This window comes from Aptenodytes patagonicus, chromosome 25, assembly GCF_965638725.1.
Source record: "Aptenodytes patagonicus chromosome 25, bAptPat1.pri.cur, whole genome shotgun sequence".
NCBI classification, from domain to species: Eukaryota; Metazoa; Chordata; class Aves; order Sphenisciformes; family Spheniscidae; genus Aptenodytes; species Aptenodytes patagonicus.
In genome coordinates, this window is record NC_134973.1 from 4,482,073 (window position 1) to 4,502,562 (window position 20,490).

General features: G+C 46.5%; 1 protein-coding gene across 4 annotated transcripts; it reads left to right on the plus strand.

The window, feature by feature from the left end:
* The first annotated feature begins 527 nt into the window (after nucleotides 1-527).
* On the plus strand, nucleotides 528-19,957 carry KLHL26 (kelch like family member 26). 4 transcript variants are annotated; one of them, XM_076359383.1, is made up of 3 exons: nucleotides 532-562; nucleotides 12,341-12,523; nucleotides 15,712-19,957. In XM_076359383.1, the coding sequence occupies exons 2-3, from the start codon at nucleotides 12,342-12,344 to the stop codon at nucleotides 17,291-17,293; spliced, it is 1,764 nt and encodes a 587-aa protein (XP_076215498.1). In that variant the 5' UTR covers nucleotides 532-562; nucleotide 12,341; the 3' UTR covers nucleotides 17,294-19,957. The 4 variants fall into 4 exon arrangements, with proteins under 4 accessions (XP_076215500.1, XP_076215498.1, XP_076215499.1 ...); XM_076359384.1 differs by lacking the exon at nucleotides 532-562 and adding an exon at nucleotides 3,639-3,703; XM_076359385.1 differs by lacking the exon at nucleotides 12,341-12,523 and having other exon boundaries at nucleotides 528-562.
* The last annotated feature ends 533 nt before the right edge of the window (nucleotides 19,958-20,490 follow it).

Below are 20,490 nucleotides of genomic sequence, written 5' to 3' on the forward strand. Positions count from 1 at the left end.
ACCGACAGCCCTCAGCGACCCCATGGCCATGGAGAGGTGACAGACCCCCCTGGGCCCCCCTCAGCCGTGAGGGGGGTCACAGACCCCTGGGCCCCCTCAGTTGCGGGGCAGTGACAGCCCCCTGGGACCCCTCGGCTGTGGGGCAGTCACAGCCCCGGGGCCTCCTCAGCTGTGGGGAGGTGACAGACCCTCGGGCCCCCTCAGCTGGGTGATGACAGCCCCCAGGCCCCCTCAGCCATGGGGAGGTGACAGACTCCCAGGCCCCCTCAGTTGTGAGGTGAGGACAGCCCCCCGGGACCCCGCGGCCGCGGGGCAGTGACAGCCCCCCGGGCCCCCTCATCCGCGGGGCGGTGACAGGCCCCGGTGGCGGCGGGGCGGCGCCAGGCCCGGCGGGAGCGGAGCAGCTCCCCGGTCCCCGCCGCCCGCCGCGGGCCCCGTTCGCTCCTGCGCCTTTAAAGCGGCGGCTCCCGCCGCCTCCCAGCTCGGGGCCCGGCGGCGGCGGCGGCGCAGCGAAGATGGCGGAGTCCGGCGGGGCCGAGTTCGCCGCGGAGCGGCCGAGCAGGTGAGCGGGGCCCGGGAGCGGCCTAGCCCGGGGGTCCGAGGGCGGGCGGCGGCGGGGCGGGGCGCGGGGGCCCGGCCCGGCTCGGCCGCGGCGGCGGGCGGGGGCCGGGTGGGCCCGGCGGCGGCCGCGGCGCTTCGCCGCCTTCCTCCGGCGTGGACAAGCGCCCCTGTATTAATTTATTTTCCCTTTATTTTCGGCGTTGCCGCTCCCCGGGGGTCCTGGCGAGGCGGAGAGCCCGGCCCGGTGCCCTGGGCGGGGGGTGGGGGTGTCCTGAGCAGGGCCCGGCGGCTGAGGGTCCTTTGGAAGATAACAATAATAATAACGCTTTCCCTGGCGGAGTTTATGAGGAGGAAGGCTGAGGTTTGAGGGAGGCTCTAAAATAGAGAATATTGTGAATCGCGCCTAGACCCCACTTGGGTGGGGTTTGTAGACCCACTGGCTTCGTGGGTTTATAAAGACACCAGGTTTATAGGTTTACGGAGACACCAAGTTTTTGGTGTTTCAGGTCTGTTCTGTTGCGCCCCGTCCCCTCTGCCGTCCCCCCAGGCTGTGTGCCCCTCCCTGGGTCACTGGTTTTGGTTCCTACAGGGTCATTCAGCCTTCGAAGGCAGCACAGGGTCGGCGGTGGTACCTGGAAGGATGCTGTGGTGGGCGGATGGTTGTCGGTGGTACCTGTTTGCGGAGGAGTTTCTGTTCCCAGGGTTTTTCTACCTGTTGTCATCCAAAAGTTACCGTGTTGGACAGTGTTCAGAAAGTTGTGTTGTTTGCCTCTTGGATCTTACGCTGTCAACCTGTCACTTCGTTTCAAAGCACCGTTTATCCTCAACTTAACTCTCTCTGCGTTCACTCCTGAAATAACCACCCTGTATGTCATGCCATGGAGAGGGAGGCTCTTACAGTCATTGTTCAGCGCTCGAGAAGCCTGTCCGAATTCTCATCTTTTTTATATATATATATATATATATATAAAATTTTTTTTTTTTCTAATGACCACCTGTGTAAACTATATGCTGTGTTGCCTGGGGCATTTCACTTTATCTCTCTGCACCTCCTTTTTCTTCCCTCTCAGAACAGGAACAGCAGCACTTCTTTCACACGGGTGTCGGTAGGGCTGCTTGCTCAGCGCTCGGGAGTTTCTTGGTGCTGGGCGTGTAGCAGTGAGAAATGGAAGTAATTTGTTTCAGGGCCATGATAAATCACCCAGACTAGAGCTGCAGCAGTTCTGTTCCCTGAGCTGTAGCTCTGTCGTGTTCCCTATCGCTGTGTGTTTATTTTCTTTGTTAATTTTAAAGTAAAGCCCGTTGAAATTTGGATACTGCTTCTTGTTGGTCATTAGCCTTCTGTTTTAAAGGATGGATTTATCGGAGAATACAGGGGAGAAACCTGATGGGGGACGTTGGACATGCCACATCGTCTCTGTAGAGCGAGAGGAGAATTTCAAGGGCATTCCCTATCAAGAATGATTCCTTGTTAGGTGTTTCCACTTGTGACTTTTTTGCACTTACTGAGTATTTACTCTCTAAGGCAAAAGGACAAAGTCCTCTCTTGCTGTTACACACATGCCATTTCGGTGGTGCACTGTTACTCAAACAGTGCGGACAGAATTTCCATCTTTGGAATTGCTACCGCATGGCTAGTTACCCATAAGTATGCTGGCTTCCCCAAAGCAAGAAAACTAACTTGTCTGCTGGGGATCCTGTGCTTTCATTCGATAAGGAACACGCTGAGCAAGATGGTATGGACGAAAGGCTTTGGACACACTGATGGCATGAGATAAGGCCATTGCTGTACATTGAAAAGCAAACAGCCCAAATCTTCTATTTTGAAATAAACTTGGCTTCCCCCCCTTCCTCTATGGATAGAATTTCATGCGTTACAAATGGTTTTCATATTTTACTCCCAGCCCTCCATATCATGTGGAGGGAGAGTTTCAGGCTACATAATTCACTCTGTAATACTGTGCTGCTCCTGAAGATATGCTTTGAGACTGGTGAGCAAGTAAATACAGAGGAAATGGTGAAATCCATCGGTACCCTCAGTAAGAAAAGCTCTCTATGCTTTAGACAATGAGGCGCGTGAACTCTGCTGCAGCGTTGGTGAGGTAGGGTTGTACAAAGCAGGGTGACAAAGATCTAGGAAAAACATCTTTGCAGATGCTGGAGAGGATGTTATCATGCAGGCCTTTAAGCAGGAATTAATCGGGGTGTCCAGACAAGCTGTTGAGGAGAGCTGTGTGTCTCTCAAATCAGGAATAATGGCTTGAAGAAAGGAAGGCAGCCAGGTTGTATAAACACTTTTCAAAAACCTCCCTAATATTGTTACACGCTGGCGCGTTTGCTGAAAGCGGTCCCACCTGTCAAAACCAGAATGAGAGGGCGAGGAAGACCTGCAGGTCTTCCTTATCTAAAAGCACATATGTCTGGGTTCACATCAAGAGAAAGTCGACCTGAACTCCCCTAACCTTATTCCTTCTGAAGAAAGTGGTGGGAGAGAGAGCAAATGTACAGGAGGATGGAGTAAAACCGTGTTGGGGAAGATAATGATAAGGGCTGTGATTCCGCCTTGCTTTCATGTTCTTGTAATCTTATATAGCTTCAGTCTTCAATTAGACTTTTTTTTTCCCCTTTTGAAACTGTTCAAAGTTTAGTTTTGTGTGGTTTCTATACTCTGCCACATGGCAATTTTAAAACAGATTTAGTTGTTAGATCTGGTAGACGTGGTGTAAATGTTTACGCTCTAATTGAATCACTGTAAAAATAACTGCTGCTTTCTTTTTCAACATTGGGAGACTTCTGAGCTGGAAGTTTTATTTAGATCAAAAGTAAACTTCAGTGATTCTTTAAAGGTTCCTGTCTTACCTCCAAGTGTGGCTTAGCATTAACTGCTTCGTAAGGAAGAGCCTTGCATCACGGGACAGTGGCTAAGGCGTCTTTCCCAGTTTCTCATTTACATGGAAGATAAATGCTGAACTTGCACAGAAATCAGTGACCTTTAAGAAAAGCTGTTGCTGCACTTCTGGTGGTCTTGGGTTATTCTGTTCAGGTGACGCAGTGAGGGTGGCACAAAGGCTGTGCCAAACTGAACTGCCCAAGGAGCTGGGAAACATAATGATGTTTAGGATGGGTGCGAGTCTGTCAGAAGGTAAGTGCAGAGGATTTGGGTAACGAGGGAAACAGGCTCAAGCAGCCGTGGCGGTAAGAGGATTTGATCCTGGCACTGAATTAGAATTGGTGTTATGATGCCAAGTGCTGGGGCAGCTGCTTGCATCTGCTAGAAAACATGATTTCTTTAGTTTGCATTAAAGGGATGGTGGGTTTTGCCTCTGTGTCTGCTGTTTCATCATTTTATGTTGCCTTTGCTTGAGATCCCTAGCTGCTCCGAGGCAATAAGTTGGAGGGTGGAGGTACAGGGAGAGGAGAGGCGTGCTGCAGGTGACTGCAAGCTGTAGTACCTTCTCTGCTTGTAACTAGTCCTGTCATTTTTATTGCAACACTGCCCAGAGGATGCAATCGGATGCCGCAGAAACAGGCTGAGCAAAGAGCCCGGTATGGTTGTGTGGGAGAAGGTTGCCAAGTGATTTGCTTGGTGGGGGGAACCTTCTGCCCTGCTAGGAGCTGCTAGCAGAGCTGAAATGGGCCATCCCCAGCAACCCAGCCGTTGCTGATCTGTGATGAGCCGGGAAGCTGAGGCAGGTCCCGACGGATCTTCGGATGAAAGGGGTGGTAGCTGTGCCACGGGTCAGCTTCGCTCCATTTCTGAAGGCGAAAATGCGATGCTGGAGTGGGGCGGATGGAAGAGCAGGGGTGGAGGGAAGATCAGGGTGGTAATCTAGAAGGCCAGCAGCGAAGCTGTGCTTGGGGCTGGGCTGAGTGTCACTTTTGGGGTGGCCTTGGTGGCTCTGCTGTGCTTCCTGACACCACTAGGTGCCTCTCGGCCTTTGCACAGCGGCTCTGCCACGGGTGCTGCTGGGAGAGGTGTGCAGGGGATGGCGGGCACAGAAAATACCCGCTGCGGCTTCTGGCTGCTAAAACAACCGCGGTGGTGTGTTGTAAAAGGACGTTTCTGCTTTTTTGCATTTTTTTGATCCGGCATCGCTGTAGCTTTCCTTTTTCTAGAGCCGGGGTTGGCAGGGTTTGACCGTAAGGGCATATGCTGGGGGAAGCATGGAACTGTTTAAGGCAGTGCTGTCAGCAGGAGTATCAAGTGCCTGTACTTAGCCGTGTACCGTGGATACACAGGCAAATTTTACGCGGTGTAAAATCCACCGTCCTTCTGGGGGTCCTTGTGTGGCTGGCTGAACTAGGGAGCAACAGAGAGCAGCTGACTTTTTCATTGCTGTGATACTGCCTGTGGCTGCCAGAGTAATTTATATGCTTAGAGTGATTTTTATATTTGCTCAGTTTGTTCCTGGCTCAGCAGGATTAGGTTTGGGGCTGACAAGAATATAATCATGATAAAGTTTGGGGGGGTGGGGTAGTATCTTCCTGTTCTCGGTCATTGTGAAAACACTGGTTGAGATTGTGGAATGGCAGGGTGTTGTTGGTGATGGGGGATGCATCTTGCCTGCACCAGCTCCACACACTCTGCTGCCGGAGGAGGTTTGGGGCAGGACTGAGGGCACCCCTGGAAAATCCCCCTACAGGACAAGATCCTCTGCGGTAGCTCTGGATATGGGTAGAGAGCACAGAAATGGCAGATCCTGGTAAATGATCTTCTCAGCCTGATGGTTTTTGGCCCTCCAAGACCCCAATGCTACCAGTCTGCAAATTTGGGCTCATGGAGCCCTTACCTGCGAATTGCATTGGCTACTTCGGTTGCTGAAGAGGACCAAACTGCTTTACCCATTTGTCCCTGCACCAGCATAAAACCGGCTCTGGCTCTGTGACAGAAACATTTTTAAGAATCTCGTTCTTTCTTTTTTTTTCGCCCCAGAATTTGTCCCGGGTACAGCACGTACTGACCAGTCCCTCACGTTGAAACTCCATGAGGTGGCACAGAGTTTAATATTTCACCCTCCACTTTTTTGTTCCGTGCTCCAATGCTCCATTTTACCAGGCCAGCCAGCTTTTGACAGACATCCAGTTTTATTAGTGCTTTTAGCAGAAACCAAAATCCCACCTCCTTTGGCTTGCAAACAACCTACCGATTGAAGCCTGGGAGCAGAATGTATTTGTGTGTGTGTGTCTGCTGGGACCCATGCGAGTCCAGCTCAGAAAAAAAGAAAAACAGAGATTTGGAAATGTGTCTGGGACTTCTCAGGGGACAAAAAATAATATTTAAAAAAAATAAATAAAATGAAAAGCCTCTTGCTTCAACTTGCTGCCTTACCTTTGGGTTGTAGGGTTTCCTTGGTTCCAGCTTGGGAGAAGCAGGGTGCAGATAAGCGAATAAGGGGATCAGTAGGACCTGATTCAGAAAGCACTTAAAAATGAAACGTTACAGTACCTCCTGGCTTCTGTGAAATATGTCTTCAATTGCCGTTTTCACTAAATGCAAGGCTGAATCAGGCGTGGGTTGTCCGGCAGTGGAGGGCGTGGGAGCCCAGTGGTGCCCAGTCCGGTCCCAGCGTTGGGCAGCCCATCTTTTGAGACCTCAGTTCCCTCTTTGTGAGAGGGACAAGCCTATTGGGTCCCTGTAATACACATAGAAAAGCTTGGTTTGTTGTTCTTTTTTTTAAAATAGTGAATGTTACTTGTTCTCCCTTTGCCAAACATTAACTTTCCTTAAATTTTGAGACTCGAAGTGTAAAAGACAAAAGGCGAGACTTTTCAAGCTTCTCTATTCAACTTCAGGCATTTTACAGAAGACCATTTTTTTCACACAAAGTATTACTCCTTCTAAAACTCAGACCGATTTATAATCTCTTTATTTGAGCACTTCAAATTGCTAGTCGCTTCTAAATAGAGATATTAGTCTCAGGCTTTCTACTTGTATTTATTGCCTTTGATGAAAGAGAGGGTGTCAGGAGAAGAAAATGAGTGGAGGCAGAGGAGACAAATAGGAGAAATTAAGGGAAGGAGGTGGGAAAGGGAACAAAGAAATCGATTAAATTATTTTGCTCACATATCTTTCCTAAGGATGATTATGTCTCTCTGGAAAACATCGCCTTCATTTGATGTGTTAATATTTAATCAGTTGCTGATCATTAAGTGCTTCTTGTTGCTAATTTGGGCGGGGAAGCGATGGTAAATGTTGTTTCTGATGGGGTTGTTGGTGACAATCTTGCTTGCTGCTGGGAATGTAAGTAGGTTAACAGGGCAGGTATTTTTAAGTCTCATTGCCTGGCAGCATCTAATCTTCCTCGCCCCTAAACTTCAAGGAAACCTCTTGATGCCTTTTCGTAGGGGGGTGCAAAGGCCATGGGAGCGTTGTCCGAAAGTCCCGACAAGAGTCCGTGAGATCAGCAAATCTACAGTAATGGGTTTAGCCTTCTTGCCCTAACGTAACATTTGTTAGTGTGAGGTGTTGAAAACTCATTTTCATCATTTGGGCATGTGATATAAAGCCGCAGGATCTGAAATATTACAGTAACCATGGCTACCGGTGACTTATCTGAGGGAGTTTGACTTTTGTTTTGATTTAAGTGTCTTAATTGTAGTTTAAAAATCAGAATCTGAATGTGTTTTTTACTTAGGCATGAAACTAAAGGCATTAAATGATTTGCATTATTAAAATATCTATAATGCTGCCTTTCAAAGGTTCTTAAAGAAGGTCCTTAATATTCATACCCTATGTTCTAGATAAAGTTACTCTTCAGCTTTATGTTAGTTCTGCTGCTCTCGCCATAAAAAATTTCTTGCAGGCTTGAGTGCTCAGAAGGTGCCTCGCTGGCTATTTTGCAATCCCAAGTCCTTTGTTTATCCACAGAAAAGCTGTGGCACTACGTACTTGATGCATGCGAACACACACACATACACACACACACGCTGCTGCTTTTCCTCCCTCCTCTTTTGTACCCCAGCCGTGCCCTGCGGGGTCCTACCTTTAGAGCTTGTGTTTACTGCAGAGGCTGGCTGTTGGAAGTTTGCCCTGCTTAGAAATCTTGCCAACCCCCTTGAGTTTCTCCTGTATAAAAAAATTACCAAGCACCACCTGCCCAGAGAGTGGGAAAATGTGGGTGGATATTAGCAAGGATGCTGAACTGGGCTGGAGAGGGAGCCTCACTAGCCCCGAACTATCCCTCGAGCCTCGCTAGCACCGAACTAACCCTCCTTCCAAGGAGGACCACGTTATAAAAGAAGAGTAGGAAGACAACAGGCAGTTGTGTAGCAAAAGATTTTTCTTATTTATAATATTTCAGTGATAGAATTAATCTGGCCTGGTATAATTCTCTCCATTTGTACTTGTGCAGTAGTTGCAAACATGCTGAAATACGAACTCATGCCTGGTAAGCCTTTAATTCCAGCTTTGATGTTTTTAATCATCAGTACAGATTTGGTAAAAATGATTCATTAGCTTGAAAAGCATCTTGGATTACATGTGATGTTGTGGAGAATCGAGGAGGCAGAGACAGGGGATGGTTGTTCTTTGGGATGTTCTTTGTGCCTCATCTGGACTGATTCTTGAAGTGTGGCCCTTAAATATCTCTCAGCCCGTCAGCTTTAGAGGCCTCTTGGACGTCCAGCCCTGTGTTCAGATGTCTCCTCACTGCATCTGTTTCTGGTCAAAAAATCAAGCAGTTCTTGCTCAGAAACATGTCAGCTAAGGATGTGGTCAGTGTGCTTGGGGCAAGGATGAGCACATGGCCAAGCTCCTGCAATAGGTGCAGCAGCAGGAGAATTTCTGGGCTTGTTTGCCTTCCCTGCCTGCTGTCTGGCTGGAACCACTCCCTTAACCCTTGCTTTAACATTTTCACAAGCCTGCAACGTGCATATGGTTTTGGATTCATTTTCCCCAAGCTACGGTCATATACACCATGCTGAACTCTTATCCTGCAGTGACTGGAGAGGATTGAAAGCAATCTGGCTTCAGAGCAGCGGCTTGGAGACAAATCCTCAATGCCGTTACTTGTTCCCTGGCAGTCCCTTTCTGAAAATCGGGTACCGGTGATGTTACCCGAGTCTTTGAGGGTGCTGCCCAAAATGGATCGCCCTTCTGAATCGATGTGTCTATTGAATTCCAGCTGCCCCCACCATTCCTGCGATGGATGCAGTTACATGAATATAAAGATGCCTTTCACTGCTACAGCTATTTCCATATGGAAAGTGGGATTTCTGTTCCGGCAAAGTCACCTTTATATCAATATATTCATGTTAGAGGCCCCGATCATGAAAACATTTTCGGATCCTCTTGCAGATCACTGTGAAGCCCGTGGGACATGCAGTGGAAGCGCTGCTTGATGTGAATGTTAATTTTTTTGTTTGTTTGTTTTTACGTTTTTTCAAAGGATAAATTTGACTGGGTGCAGCCAGACACACTTGACCCCGCCCCGAGATAGCATGCTCGGCCCCTGCCAAAGGACGCTCCGGCCGCAGAAACCTCCACAAAGCTCTGCGGCAGGGGAAGGACTTCACTCAGTGCCGTCCTTTTGAGGACAATGACAAAAAAATGAGGAAAATTCCAGAAGCTCTCCAGCCCTGCCTCCATCAGAAAGGGAAGGGGGAAGGAGCGGAATAAACTCTCACTCTTGTGTGATGAAAGGCTTTTATCTTGAAGGCATGTTCTGAACTGCTGAGGAGTGGATGCAACTCTTCCGAAGTTTGTCTGCAAGGCTGTTTCTTCTGTAACAAATTGTTAAGCAACAAGTACACGGCATACTCAGATCTCAAATAAGATAGGGACAGCCTCACAAAGGCACTTTCAGATGTTCAAGGCTTCCTTTTGTGCTGTTTTTTTTTGGTGGTTTTTTTTTTTTTTAGTCTGACATCCAACTGCTGCCTCCCTTCTTCCTCTGTTCCTAATGCAGCGCAAGGAGTGGAAGGCAAGGCCATGCGGCATAATGCATGTCGTGCTACGGTGTGCCCCGTGGTACGGCAGCCTGGTTTGAGCCAAGTCTGCTTTTATCACAAATCCCTTTTTACTAACCGCGGTGCATACAGCATTTGTTGCTGTTTTCTCACCTCTTCTCCTCCCGCTTCGTTTTTTGTAGTCTTTTACTTGATTTCTCATGCTTTGTGTGGATTTTATTTTGCTTCCAGCTTACGTGTTTCTTCTACAAGTTCTTTTTTTCCCAGACTGAAGAAAACTGGACATTATCAATGCTTCTCTTACTGTTTGGTTTCGTTTTGCCTTTTTTTTCCCCTGGAGGATTGTGTAATCATTGGATCCTTTCATTCTATACCTGTAAATAGACAAAGGAACTAGTACAGGGAGTTTTTTTCAGGGGTAGCTGTTCACAATTACCTATTGAAATGAATCGCACGTGCAAACACGTTTATTCCAGCACAGAAATATCTACCCACCCAGATTTAGCCCTCCATCTACTTTAAACTTACACTCCGGTTATTAACAGTGCCTGTAAAAGTTAATTGAGAAAAAGGAAAAAAAGAGGAATGTTTGTTCAGGTAAAGCTTGTTGTTTGAAGAGGCACCCGCACTGGGAGGGTTGTGGATATAGTGAAAGCAATCCTATATGGGTAAGCCCTTAGGCTGGGAAAAGGAATATTTAAAATTGGTCTGAAAAAAACACTGAAGAAAATTCTCCTGAGAAGAATCCCGCAGGGGATCAAGTCTAACGAAGTTATGGTAAACTCAGGAGTTACCGTCTCCCAGATGAGCTGCCAGAGCTGTGTGTGCGTATTTTACCTGTCCAGCGTGAAGCAAAATGGGTTTGCTCGGTGAACGATATGGTATTCAGAGGCAAGATCATTTCCTTGCTTATGCTCGATGTTTCCTCCTTTCGACTCCAGCGAATCAAAGCCATTGTTCCAGAGAGGAGAGTAAAATGAGTTTGACATGATGAATATTCATGCACTCCCTCCCTCCAGCCTCTTTCCTCTTTCGCCATGGGAAGAGTTGGAGAGGATAGACACTTCTTGGCTCGCGGAGCAATGGATAAAGGTCTTGTCAGCAACTGACTTTTTGCTAATCCTTTTTATTATAGGGAGGATGTTGTAGCTGGACTCCACTCTCTGAACTAAAGACTTTTTAGTATGCTTTGACTTTAAGGTAGGGATTTCGGATCTGTGCTACAAGAAACACAGCTGACCGGTATCAGTCATCCCAGTAGGAACTCATATGAATTTGGAGGCGCGTTCCCAAGCCTGAGGAGTTTTGAGACTGCAAAGATTTGATATCTGCATCCTGCAGCATCCCAAAGAGCTCTAGAGCTACTCGCACAAAGCGGCTGCCCTCTCAGTGCTCTGATGAACATCACAGATTTCCCCTAACTCGCCCCTTCTGTAAAGCTTGCAGGAAATTGCAGTCCGATAAGTTAGGCAAGTAGCAAGTCCTGTCCATTGTTCCTTATTGTTTGAGGATTGTTTACATCCCCTTTTTGGTTGTCCCATCTCCCTGACTCTTCTCTGACCTTGCCTATTTGTTTCGTCCATTGTGTGTGGCTTTTGTTGTTGTTTAGGTAGTGAACTCTTGGGGACAATTGTTAGCAAATGATGGGATTATACAGCCCCTAGCACACTGGGACCTAGTCTCTGTACTATTTTTTTTGGCTTTGTTGCTATATTCTACCTAAGTAATAACAATACTACCCTTTAAGTACAGTACTAAGTGCGCTCTCCCACTGTGGACTTGGGAGCAAGTAATACAGCTTTCCAGATCCGGTATGATCTGCTTGGGATTTTTTTGTCACGCTTCCATAAAAAAATATTTCTTAAAAATGCAGAGACCAAATAGCAGGATGCTTCTGAAGACATAAACCCCATCCTGAATACTGGTCCTTGTGCACGTTTTCTTCCCAGAAGGACTTGGATCTTGATCCTGAAAAGGAGTTCCAAGTCAGATTAAATTTGCAAATGAATTTAGGATTTCATGCTTCTGTTGGCGTGAGTGGACCCTGTTTGGTGGGCAGGGCGTGCTGGCCCACTATCGCCTTGCTCAGGAAATCTGCAGCATAATTGTAGTTATTTTCAGAGGAGCACGAAGCATCTAACAGTCTTTTCTACTTGTGCAGAGATACTGCTGATGTTCACCTCCAAATACAGCGTTCTCACTGACAAGTGCATCTGAGGCCAAGTGAATCTAAGAATGATGCTCTCCGCGCTGGGGAACATGTGCAAGAGGCATTGGGAAAACCAAGGAAATATTTACACTGGGAGGGGACTGTTTACAGTGCAGTTCAAACAGTTGACGTTATTTAGAGCAGCCAGTGCTATGTAATATTTTGCTTTTGCTCTTCTCATGAGGGTCAGGCATAAGGAAAGGATCAAATAGGGCTAGCAGGGCCGTCCTTGGACGGTACAGAGTCTCTAACAGCTGCAGTCAGGATAGGTGGTGAGAAGAATAAGCAACTGTGATTCAGTCTTGTGGTTGAAGTCAAGGTCAGGGTGGACTCTGGGGTAGTTGTAGTGTGGGGACACCAATGTTCGTTGGAGATTTTGGCCCCACTAGCTGATGTTTGGATGGTCTCTGAAGCCCATGTGTGCTGCAGCGTGACGGGTTGTCAGTAATGCGAAAGTATAATTTAAAAATTTGGAAGTCTCTTTTGTATTGGGAGAAGGGAATACAACTGAGGTACTGATGTCATGATGTTCTGTGTGGCTATTGAGCTGGGAATTTGCGTTCAACCTGCTTCATGTTACAGTATCTTCCCCAGCATGCTTTGTAGGTATACCACATACTGTTTTAATTTAAAACCAGCCTGTCTCTCTTGTTCTGTTTTTAGCATGGCTGACAAGAACAGCACCCTGAAATGCACGTTCTCTGCTCCTGGCCACAGCACCACTCTACTGCAGGGACTGGCCTCGCTCCGAGCTCAGGCTCAGCTGCTTGATGTCATCCTCACTATAAATAATGAAGTGTTTCAGGTTCATAAAGTTGTCTTGGCTGCCTGCAGTGACTATTTCAGGTGAGAATCCGATAGGGAAGCAGGCATTTTTACCTTTCCCACTGGTTTTCTGTTTCCCCAGCCTCCCCCACCCCAACCTCCCCACCACACCCCAAAATCACAACCACGCACAACCCTTTGGAGGTATGGTTTGCCCCACGGATGTTGGTGGGATTACCTGCAGGCATGTAGAGGCTCAGAGGAAGTCCCTCTGCATACAGATGAGGTTTGTTTGACTACAGCCGCTGGGCCAAGACGCAAGTTCAAGCCCAGGTCTTGAAGCCACCTCAGCAGCATTGGTAGGTGCTCTGCCTGCTGAAGGAAACAGGCTTTTGCCCTGGAGCTACTTGAGCGGATTTTGAAGCGGCAGCGAGGGCTCTGAAATGAGTCATCCCATTGAATGATGGTGCCCATTGTAAATACACTCATGTTATCTTTAAATACCACTGATCTGTCTACAGTGCTTACTCTTCACAGGTTGAAGAGTATGAAGCGTTTTGTGTGTGCCTTTCCCAGATGCCCGGGAGATAGGGGGGAATTGTCCCGTCTTGTGTGGGTAGAAAACTGAAGCATGGAGATGAGTTTTCTCAGCCAAATTAATGCAGAGTGAGCCAACTGCAGAGCAGGAAATTCAGTCTTCAGCGAAAAACTGTATTCATCCATCTTGCCTCTGTCAAACTCTTTTGTAATGGTTCTCTGACTTGGAATGACTTCTCTTTTGAGTTAGGGATCTTTTCTGGCAGCACCAGTGGCAGCATCAAGTGAGGGGCATGCTGGAGGCAATGGGTATAGGGAAGGTTCAAAACAACGGGGAACTCGACCTGGGTGTTGTTCTAGACAGCGGGTCATAGCAAGTAAGGGTGGAGAAGGGCTGTTCAGCAGGGTTTGCAATCCCTTGACGTGTAGGCTCCTTCCTGACCTGAGCAGACTGGTTTGCTGAGCAGGTAACCGAGAGCAAGGGACTTCAGTGTCCTTTGGCATATCTCTTGTATCCCTTTGCCCGTTTCTTCAGCTGCTCTGATGATGTCTGTCTTATGTACGCGCATATTTTCTAGGCTGTTCCCTTCTCTCTCCCTTTGGTAACATAAACCTTCTAAGCTTATCACTCTCCTTAACATGCATGCAATTAATGATGGAGCTGATCTCCCACCAAATGCTAATAGCGCTATTTGTATTCATAAATGCTGTATGCAGTGCCACTGCTAGTGTGTTTTCACTGTCGAAATACAATTGCTGAGTAGGTTTCTTGTTTTAACTTCTGTGGTGCTAAGGAAGGTTGTCCTGGGGAACAATGGCAGAATAATCTAGCTTTTGAAAATAACTCTGTTTTTATGCAGAAGTGGGGAGGGAAAAGAGTGAAATTGAGGCATTTATATAATCAGCATTTTAGAACCATAACACTTTTTAAAGGAGTTGCATTCTATTTGATGATTTGTCTTCATCGTGGCAACGATAATGCTCTTCTTTCCTTATGCACGTTCAGCTCTATGTAGCTAATGCACGAGTACACATATGTCTGCATATCCTCTGGGGCAAGGGATCAGGGCAGCATGCTGTTCTGTGACATGGGATATGCAAGGGGATTTTAGCAGAATGCTCTCATCTGCTATATGGACAAATAATTGCGAACAGTATTCCTGGTCACTCGGCTACAGAAAGCTGATTTCATATGCAGATATTTCCTTATTTAGGTCATTTAGGATTTCTTGGGTTTATGCTGGACGGCAGCAGGTTTTCTAGCCTGGTTTGGACAGGAAACTTGGAACTCCTGTCTTTTGACATTGTTCCCAAGATATTCCTTTATTCCTGTGTTGATGTAGAAGAGGAGGGTCTGTTCAGCATTTATTCTGGCTAACGTGCACCTTAGAGTCACTGCAGCTTCGTAAGGCAGCTCTAATGACACCGCGCCTTCACAATGAATTTACATTTCCGATGGAAAAGAGTAGGTTATCGATGGTGGAAAAAACAGCCCCAAATGTGCAGGCAGCTGGCAGCAGTTTAAAAGGTCTTTTGTATGACAGCCCGTAGCCTGGCTGTGATGTGTGTACAATGGCAGTGAATGGTGAAACTCCATGTCACAGTTCTTCCAGCAACCTGTTTTGACTTTGGCTTCCCCAGAACTGCTCTGCTACTGCTTGTTGAATACTACACAGAGCGCAAACCTTTGCCCCCGAGCTACCCATATATAACAAAAACTGCTGAAATTTAATGTAATCGTATAAAAAAACAAATGTGCAGTTATGTCCCCATCACGCCCACAGGCCCCGTAGCTGGGAAATGCAGCACCGCTCTAGAAGACTGGTTTATGAGATGTCTGTGCGCAGTCCTTGGCGTGGTATGTGCTTCCTGTGGAATTTAGAAGCCTCCCAAGGAGGTGATCGAGGGCCTAATCTCTGCACGGCCTGGTCAACTGATGTGCTTGCAGCTGTGCTGTAACAAAATCTGTTGGGTTTTTTTTTTTAATTGCCTGTTAGCCCCCTGCCGTCGTACTGCAACATGACAGACGTTTTCTGAAGTGGCTGCAACTCCTATTTTCTTAAGGCGTTGGGAATGAACCTCGGAGGGGAGGTTCTGTCGTGATTACCAAAGCTGTTCATATGATGTGTTGCATCTGCAATATTTAAGCCATTTCGTAGCTAGCCTACGATACAATGGGCTAACAGAAATCTTTGCCTAAAGGCAGTGCTGCAGGCAAGCTCAGAGGATCGCAGACCTCCTAAACACAGGTGTCTTCCGAAGTGTATTCTTTGTGCTCACAAATCCTGCATTTCTTTGTGCTCACAAACTCTTTAGGGTATGGTTACCAATCTCTGCTGGTGCAGATCCCGTTGTATCCTTTGGTTGTTGAATATCGTGGATTCGTGGGTGTCCAGTGTACTACACTCCCTGCTCTGGTAGCTCTGCCTACTTCTTGAAGCTGTGTCCTGTGGTCCACTCTTACTTATGCTGCCAGTAGGATTGAAAAACTTAACTTTCTGATAGCTGAATATTACTTCTTAGTGCACTGTTTATGCAAGCTTGATGTAAGTAATTGCATACTCTAATTTCTCCTGGCTTTTAGAGATTTAGCCTTGACTTATTCTCCCCCTTCCCCATCCTCCCTAAGAGAATCAGTATGTTTAAAAAAATAAAATAAAATTCTGAAGCGATGCATCATTTTACACATATTTAAAGGGGGGGAAATTTTTGTTTGTGTTCTTGACCTCCAGGGCAATGTTCACAGGCGGGATGAGAGAAGCCAGCCAAGATGTGATTGAACTGAAAGGTGTATCTGCAAAAGGACTGAAACACATAATAGACTTTGCGTACAGTGCTGAAGTGACTCTTGATCTTGACTGTATTCAGGATGTGCTGGGAGCTGCTGTCTTCCTCCAGATGGTGCCTGTTGTGGAGCTCTGTGAAGAATTTCTGAAGTCTGCCATGAGTGTAGAAACGTGTCTCAATATCGGGCAGATGGCCACCACCTTTAGCCTCGCATCCTTGAAGGAATCAGTAGATGCATTCACTTTTAGGCATTTCCTCCAGATCTCCGAGGAAGAGGACTTCCTCCACCTGCCGCTGGAGCGCCTTGTTTTCTTCTTGCAGAGCAATAAGCTGAAAAGCTGCAGTGAAATAGACCTCTTCCGTGCTGCTGTCCGCTGGCTGCAGTATGACCCAACCCGCCGTGCCAATGCCAGCCAGGTCCTCTGCCACATCCGCTTCCCGCTGATGAAGTCCTCGGAGCTGGTGGACAGCGTCCAGACCTTGGACATCATGGTGGAAGATGTCTTGTGCCGGCAGTATTTGCTGGAAGCGTTCAATTACCAGATCCTGCCCTTTCGTCAGCACGAGATGCAGTCCCCTCGGACCACCATCCGCTCGGATGTCCTGTCCCTCATCACCTTCGGCGGCACTCCCTACACCGATAACGACCGCACTGTGAGCTGCAAAGTCTACTACCTGCCGGATGCCAGCGTGCGCCAGTTCAAGGAGCTGACGGAAATGGAGGTGGGCAGCAGCCACTCCTGCGTGGCCGTGCTCGACAACTTTGTCTACATCGTAGGAGGGCAGCACCTGCAGTACCGGAGTGGCGAGGGAGCTGTGGATATCTGCTACCGTTACGATCCGCACCTGAACCAGTGGCTGCGCATCCAGGCCATGCAGGAGAGCAGGATCCAGTTCCAGCTCAACGTCCTCCACGGCATGGTGTATGCCACCGGTGGGAGGAACCGGTCGGGGAGCTTGGCCTCCGTAGAGAAGTATTGCCCCAAAAATAACGAGTGGACTTACGTGTGCTCCCTGAAACGCAGGACGTGGGGGCATGCTGGAGCCACGGTAGGAGACAAATTGTACATATCAGGTGGGTATGGCATTTCAGTGGAAGACAAAAAAGCCCTGCACTGCTACGACCCCGCCGTGGATCAGTGGGAGTTTAAAACCCCAATGAACGAACCCAGAGTTCTGCACGCCATGGTCAGTGCAAATAATAGGATTTACGCTCTGGGAGGTCGCATGGACCATGTTGACCGTTGTTTTGATGTTTTGGCTGTGGAATATTACGTGCCTGAAACAGACCAATGGACAACGGTGAGCCCTATGCGTGCAGGTCAGTCAGAAGCTGGCTGTTGTTTACTAGAAAAAAAGATTTATATCGTAGGAGGGTACAACTGGCATCTGAACAACGTTACAAGCATTGTGCAGGTGTACAACACAGAAACTGATGAATGGGAAAGGGACCTGCATTTTCCAGAATCTTTTGCTGGGATAGCATGCGCTCCTGTTATACTACCGCAGGTAACGACCCAGAGATAACTACGTGCGGCTGCGTCGGCCCGTGAAATCACCTCGTGTTGCATGTTATCAGGATGCTGTGTTGTTTCTTTGTTGTTTGCAAATGGTATTGTGCATTTTGTGGGTGAGGGAAGGAGAAAAATAGCTTGCGTTCCCTCCTCCATAAAGTCCCTCCTCCTCTTAAGTAGTGTTCTGGCAAGCGTGTTTCATCAGAAGCACTTGTCAGCTAGTTAGACTTAACAGATGTTACAGCTGGAAAAAGCTTTTCTCTTTTTTCTGTTTTTTTTGATGGGCAGGGTGCATTTTGCCAACTTTTCATATTTTTAACAATGTTACGCATTGCAAACATTGACAGCTCAGGAGTAACTAAGTACTGTGGTATGTTTAAAAGAGTTCAGGTGTGATTTTTATTAATGGCTCCAAAAATCATTGTATGTCGCTTTGTTGTTTTTTAGCAAACAAAAAAACCAAAACCTGTATAACATACTGACCTCCAGAAGCAATAAAGGGACCGTGGGAGCTAGAAGAGCTCAGGTGCTTGGATTATGAAAGCATATTCTTGCTTTTCAAAGGTGACTGGGTTTTTTTTCCCCCTCCTAAAAGGGGAATACTTATCCCTGCACACCTCTGGTCTCCGTTGGTTCTTCATTGCTTGGATTACACTGCAATTCCAGATCCCTTCCTCACCCCCTCCAGATAGCAGCATGATACTCTAGTCCAGAAATTCTCCCCTAATTGGGGCATCCGGAGTTTGCAACACTAAAGCCATGTTGATAGCTTGATTACATATAAACGGGCATGATTATTATTATTTTTTTAATAACTGCCAAAAATTTGTTTGGCTTTACTGGCAATAAGAGCTCTGCAGCTGTTCGTCTGGGCTGACCCACTAAAGCAGAGAGCGCCCAGAGTTTCTGGCTTAGGACCCCGCTGCCTTTGCCTTTCCGATCGCTCCACCAATACGCGTTCATCCAAACCCTTTTCATACAGTAAAGGAGGTGGGTGCTACTTCTTCATAAGCTTGAAGGTTTTCTCCCTTGACTTGTAAATAAGATACTTGGCATCATCATATGATGGAAGTCTAAGTGGAATGGGGCTTTTTTTGGTTGTTGTTGCCAGTGGGTATTTTAAATTAGGAGATTCATTTTAAGATGACTCTGTCATTTTTGCAAAATCTGTGTTTACTGCACAGAATACCGTTACTTCCTGAACTTTCCTTTCCTCCAAGCCGTTTTTTCTAATTAATTTGACTGATTAATGAATTGAAAGTTTCCCCTTTTATCAGGTATTCTGTTTCAAGGGCTTTGTTTTGTATCTGTCTAAGTTTGATTTTGATGTATGCAGTCGTCTTTTTAGAGAAACTGTTGCATTCTGCTGTTAAATAAATACTGTGCTGTAACCTTTAGAGACAATATATAATGTCGGTTTTGCTAATGAATCATCAATCAGGCCTGTGTAAAGCATGAGCTCCATACCTCAGATTCACTTAAAGATGTTTTTCTCTAATAATGAAATCAAAGCACCTCTGGATATGATACGGTGAGGGCACATGCTCCTCAGTTAAGCTCTGCATTCTAAATTTTAGATAAAATGATGCGTAGTTTCATCTGTTCCTATCTATTTTGCTGGCTTGCCAGTAATAAATTAATGAAAAGTACTTGTTGTTGTATAGTATGCTGAAGTCAGTGGGCAAGCTCCGCTTTCTAGCTCTTAGGCAGTTAATTTACTCCATTCTCTGTTCATTTGGTCTGGCATAGAAGCTAGAAACACTGCAGAACAGTCTTGGCAGATAACAAGCAAATTCTGAAAGGATGAAATGTAACTTGATACAAGCTTCAAAGTTACAAAATAATGGATTTTTTTTTTTTAATGCTTCCATATGTGTATGAAAAGGGTACTTTCTTAGGTTAGTAACAAATGGAAGGTTACTTTTTGCTTTCCTATTTGTGGAATACGATTAATCCTCTTGTGAGTGTGTCATTCCTTCGTCATCGCCTTCCTAAAATACTTAGTATTCTTCCCTATTTTATTTAAATTTTCCTACCAAAAGCATTTCTATGGCAGCAATTGATGGTTTGGGTGTTCTCTAATAACTGAGTTTTTCTGAACGTGCAGCCTTAGTGCTCATAAGCCACACCACGTCAGATGACTGGAGAACCCATGCGATGACCATAGTTGGCATCTCTTCATAAGGAAACCATGCTTTATTTTTCGCTTCAAGCTTCTAAGGTACGTGCGTGTGTCGGGGGGGGGGGGTAAAGCATGTTTGGTCTCACTTTTAAGGTCAACCTTGCAAAAATAAACTTAACCTCTGCAGTCGTCCATACTGGAATGGTGGCTTTGCAGATAGGAGGATACGCAAAGCCATTCTGTAACTGTATTTAATAAACAGACCAACGGTTGCCTGCCATGCAGCAAACCTGCCTGGTTCCCATTCCCTGGCGCTGCGGAGCAGGTGCTGGGAAAGGTTTCCAGATTCTTTCACTGAGACTTGCGATAAAGCGCTGCTGTGCACCACCTCTCTTTGTTACTGGAACGTTCTTTTTATAGCAATATAACTAATTATTTTTCATAACGTTAGCTAGAAATATTCTAGCTGTTCTAAACTTAGCAGAGACTGGCTAAAATATTTGTGGAAGTGCATATCATCCATATTGATAATAAAGTTTGTTTTACCCCTGTGAAGTATGTAGTTGTGGCTCTGGGCTGTTCTGTGCATAACCTGTCCGTTATCCTGAAAATAAACGGGTTTGATTCTTTTGCTGTATTGCAACAACTTGACAGCTAGATGAGGGTCTTCACATAAATATTTAAGTGATCGTGCTCCGTGGACGGGTTGGAGAAAACGCTTTTACAGGATGCCCTGCATGAAAAGCAAGTGGACTGGGCTCCTCTCTTCTTCAGGAATGAGCAAAGCCAGATAAATGTTTGATTGCACTCGGAGTCACTTATTAGTCTCAGAGCAGCAATAAACATTATAGGGGTAAACCTGATTTGGTACATTTTAAAATACCCTTGAACAGATGGGGAACAGTAAAAGTACAGCATCATTAGTTCTAGGTATTTGCAGAGTTTGCATGTCCCGTTAGGGACTCCTGTCACGGCCAGGATAATAGCTTCTGTCTTCTCTGATGTTTATGGGCCTAAAATTGTACTTAAAACTATGAAGAAAGAAAGCACTAGAACTCTTGGCAGGGTGCAGAATAGCTAGAGATTGG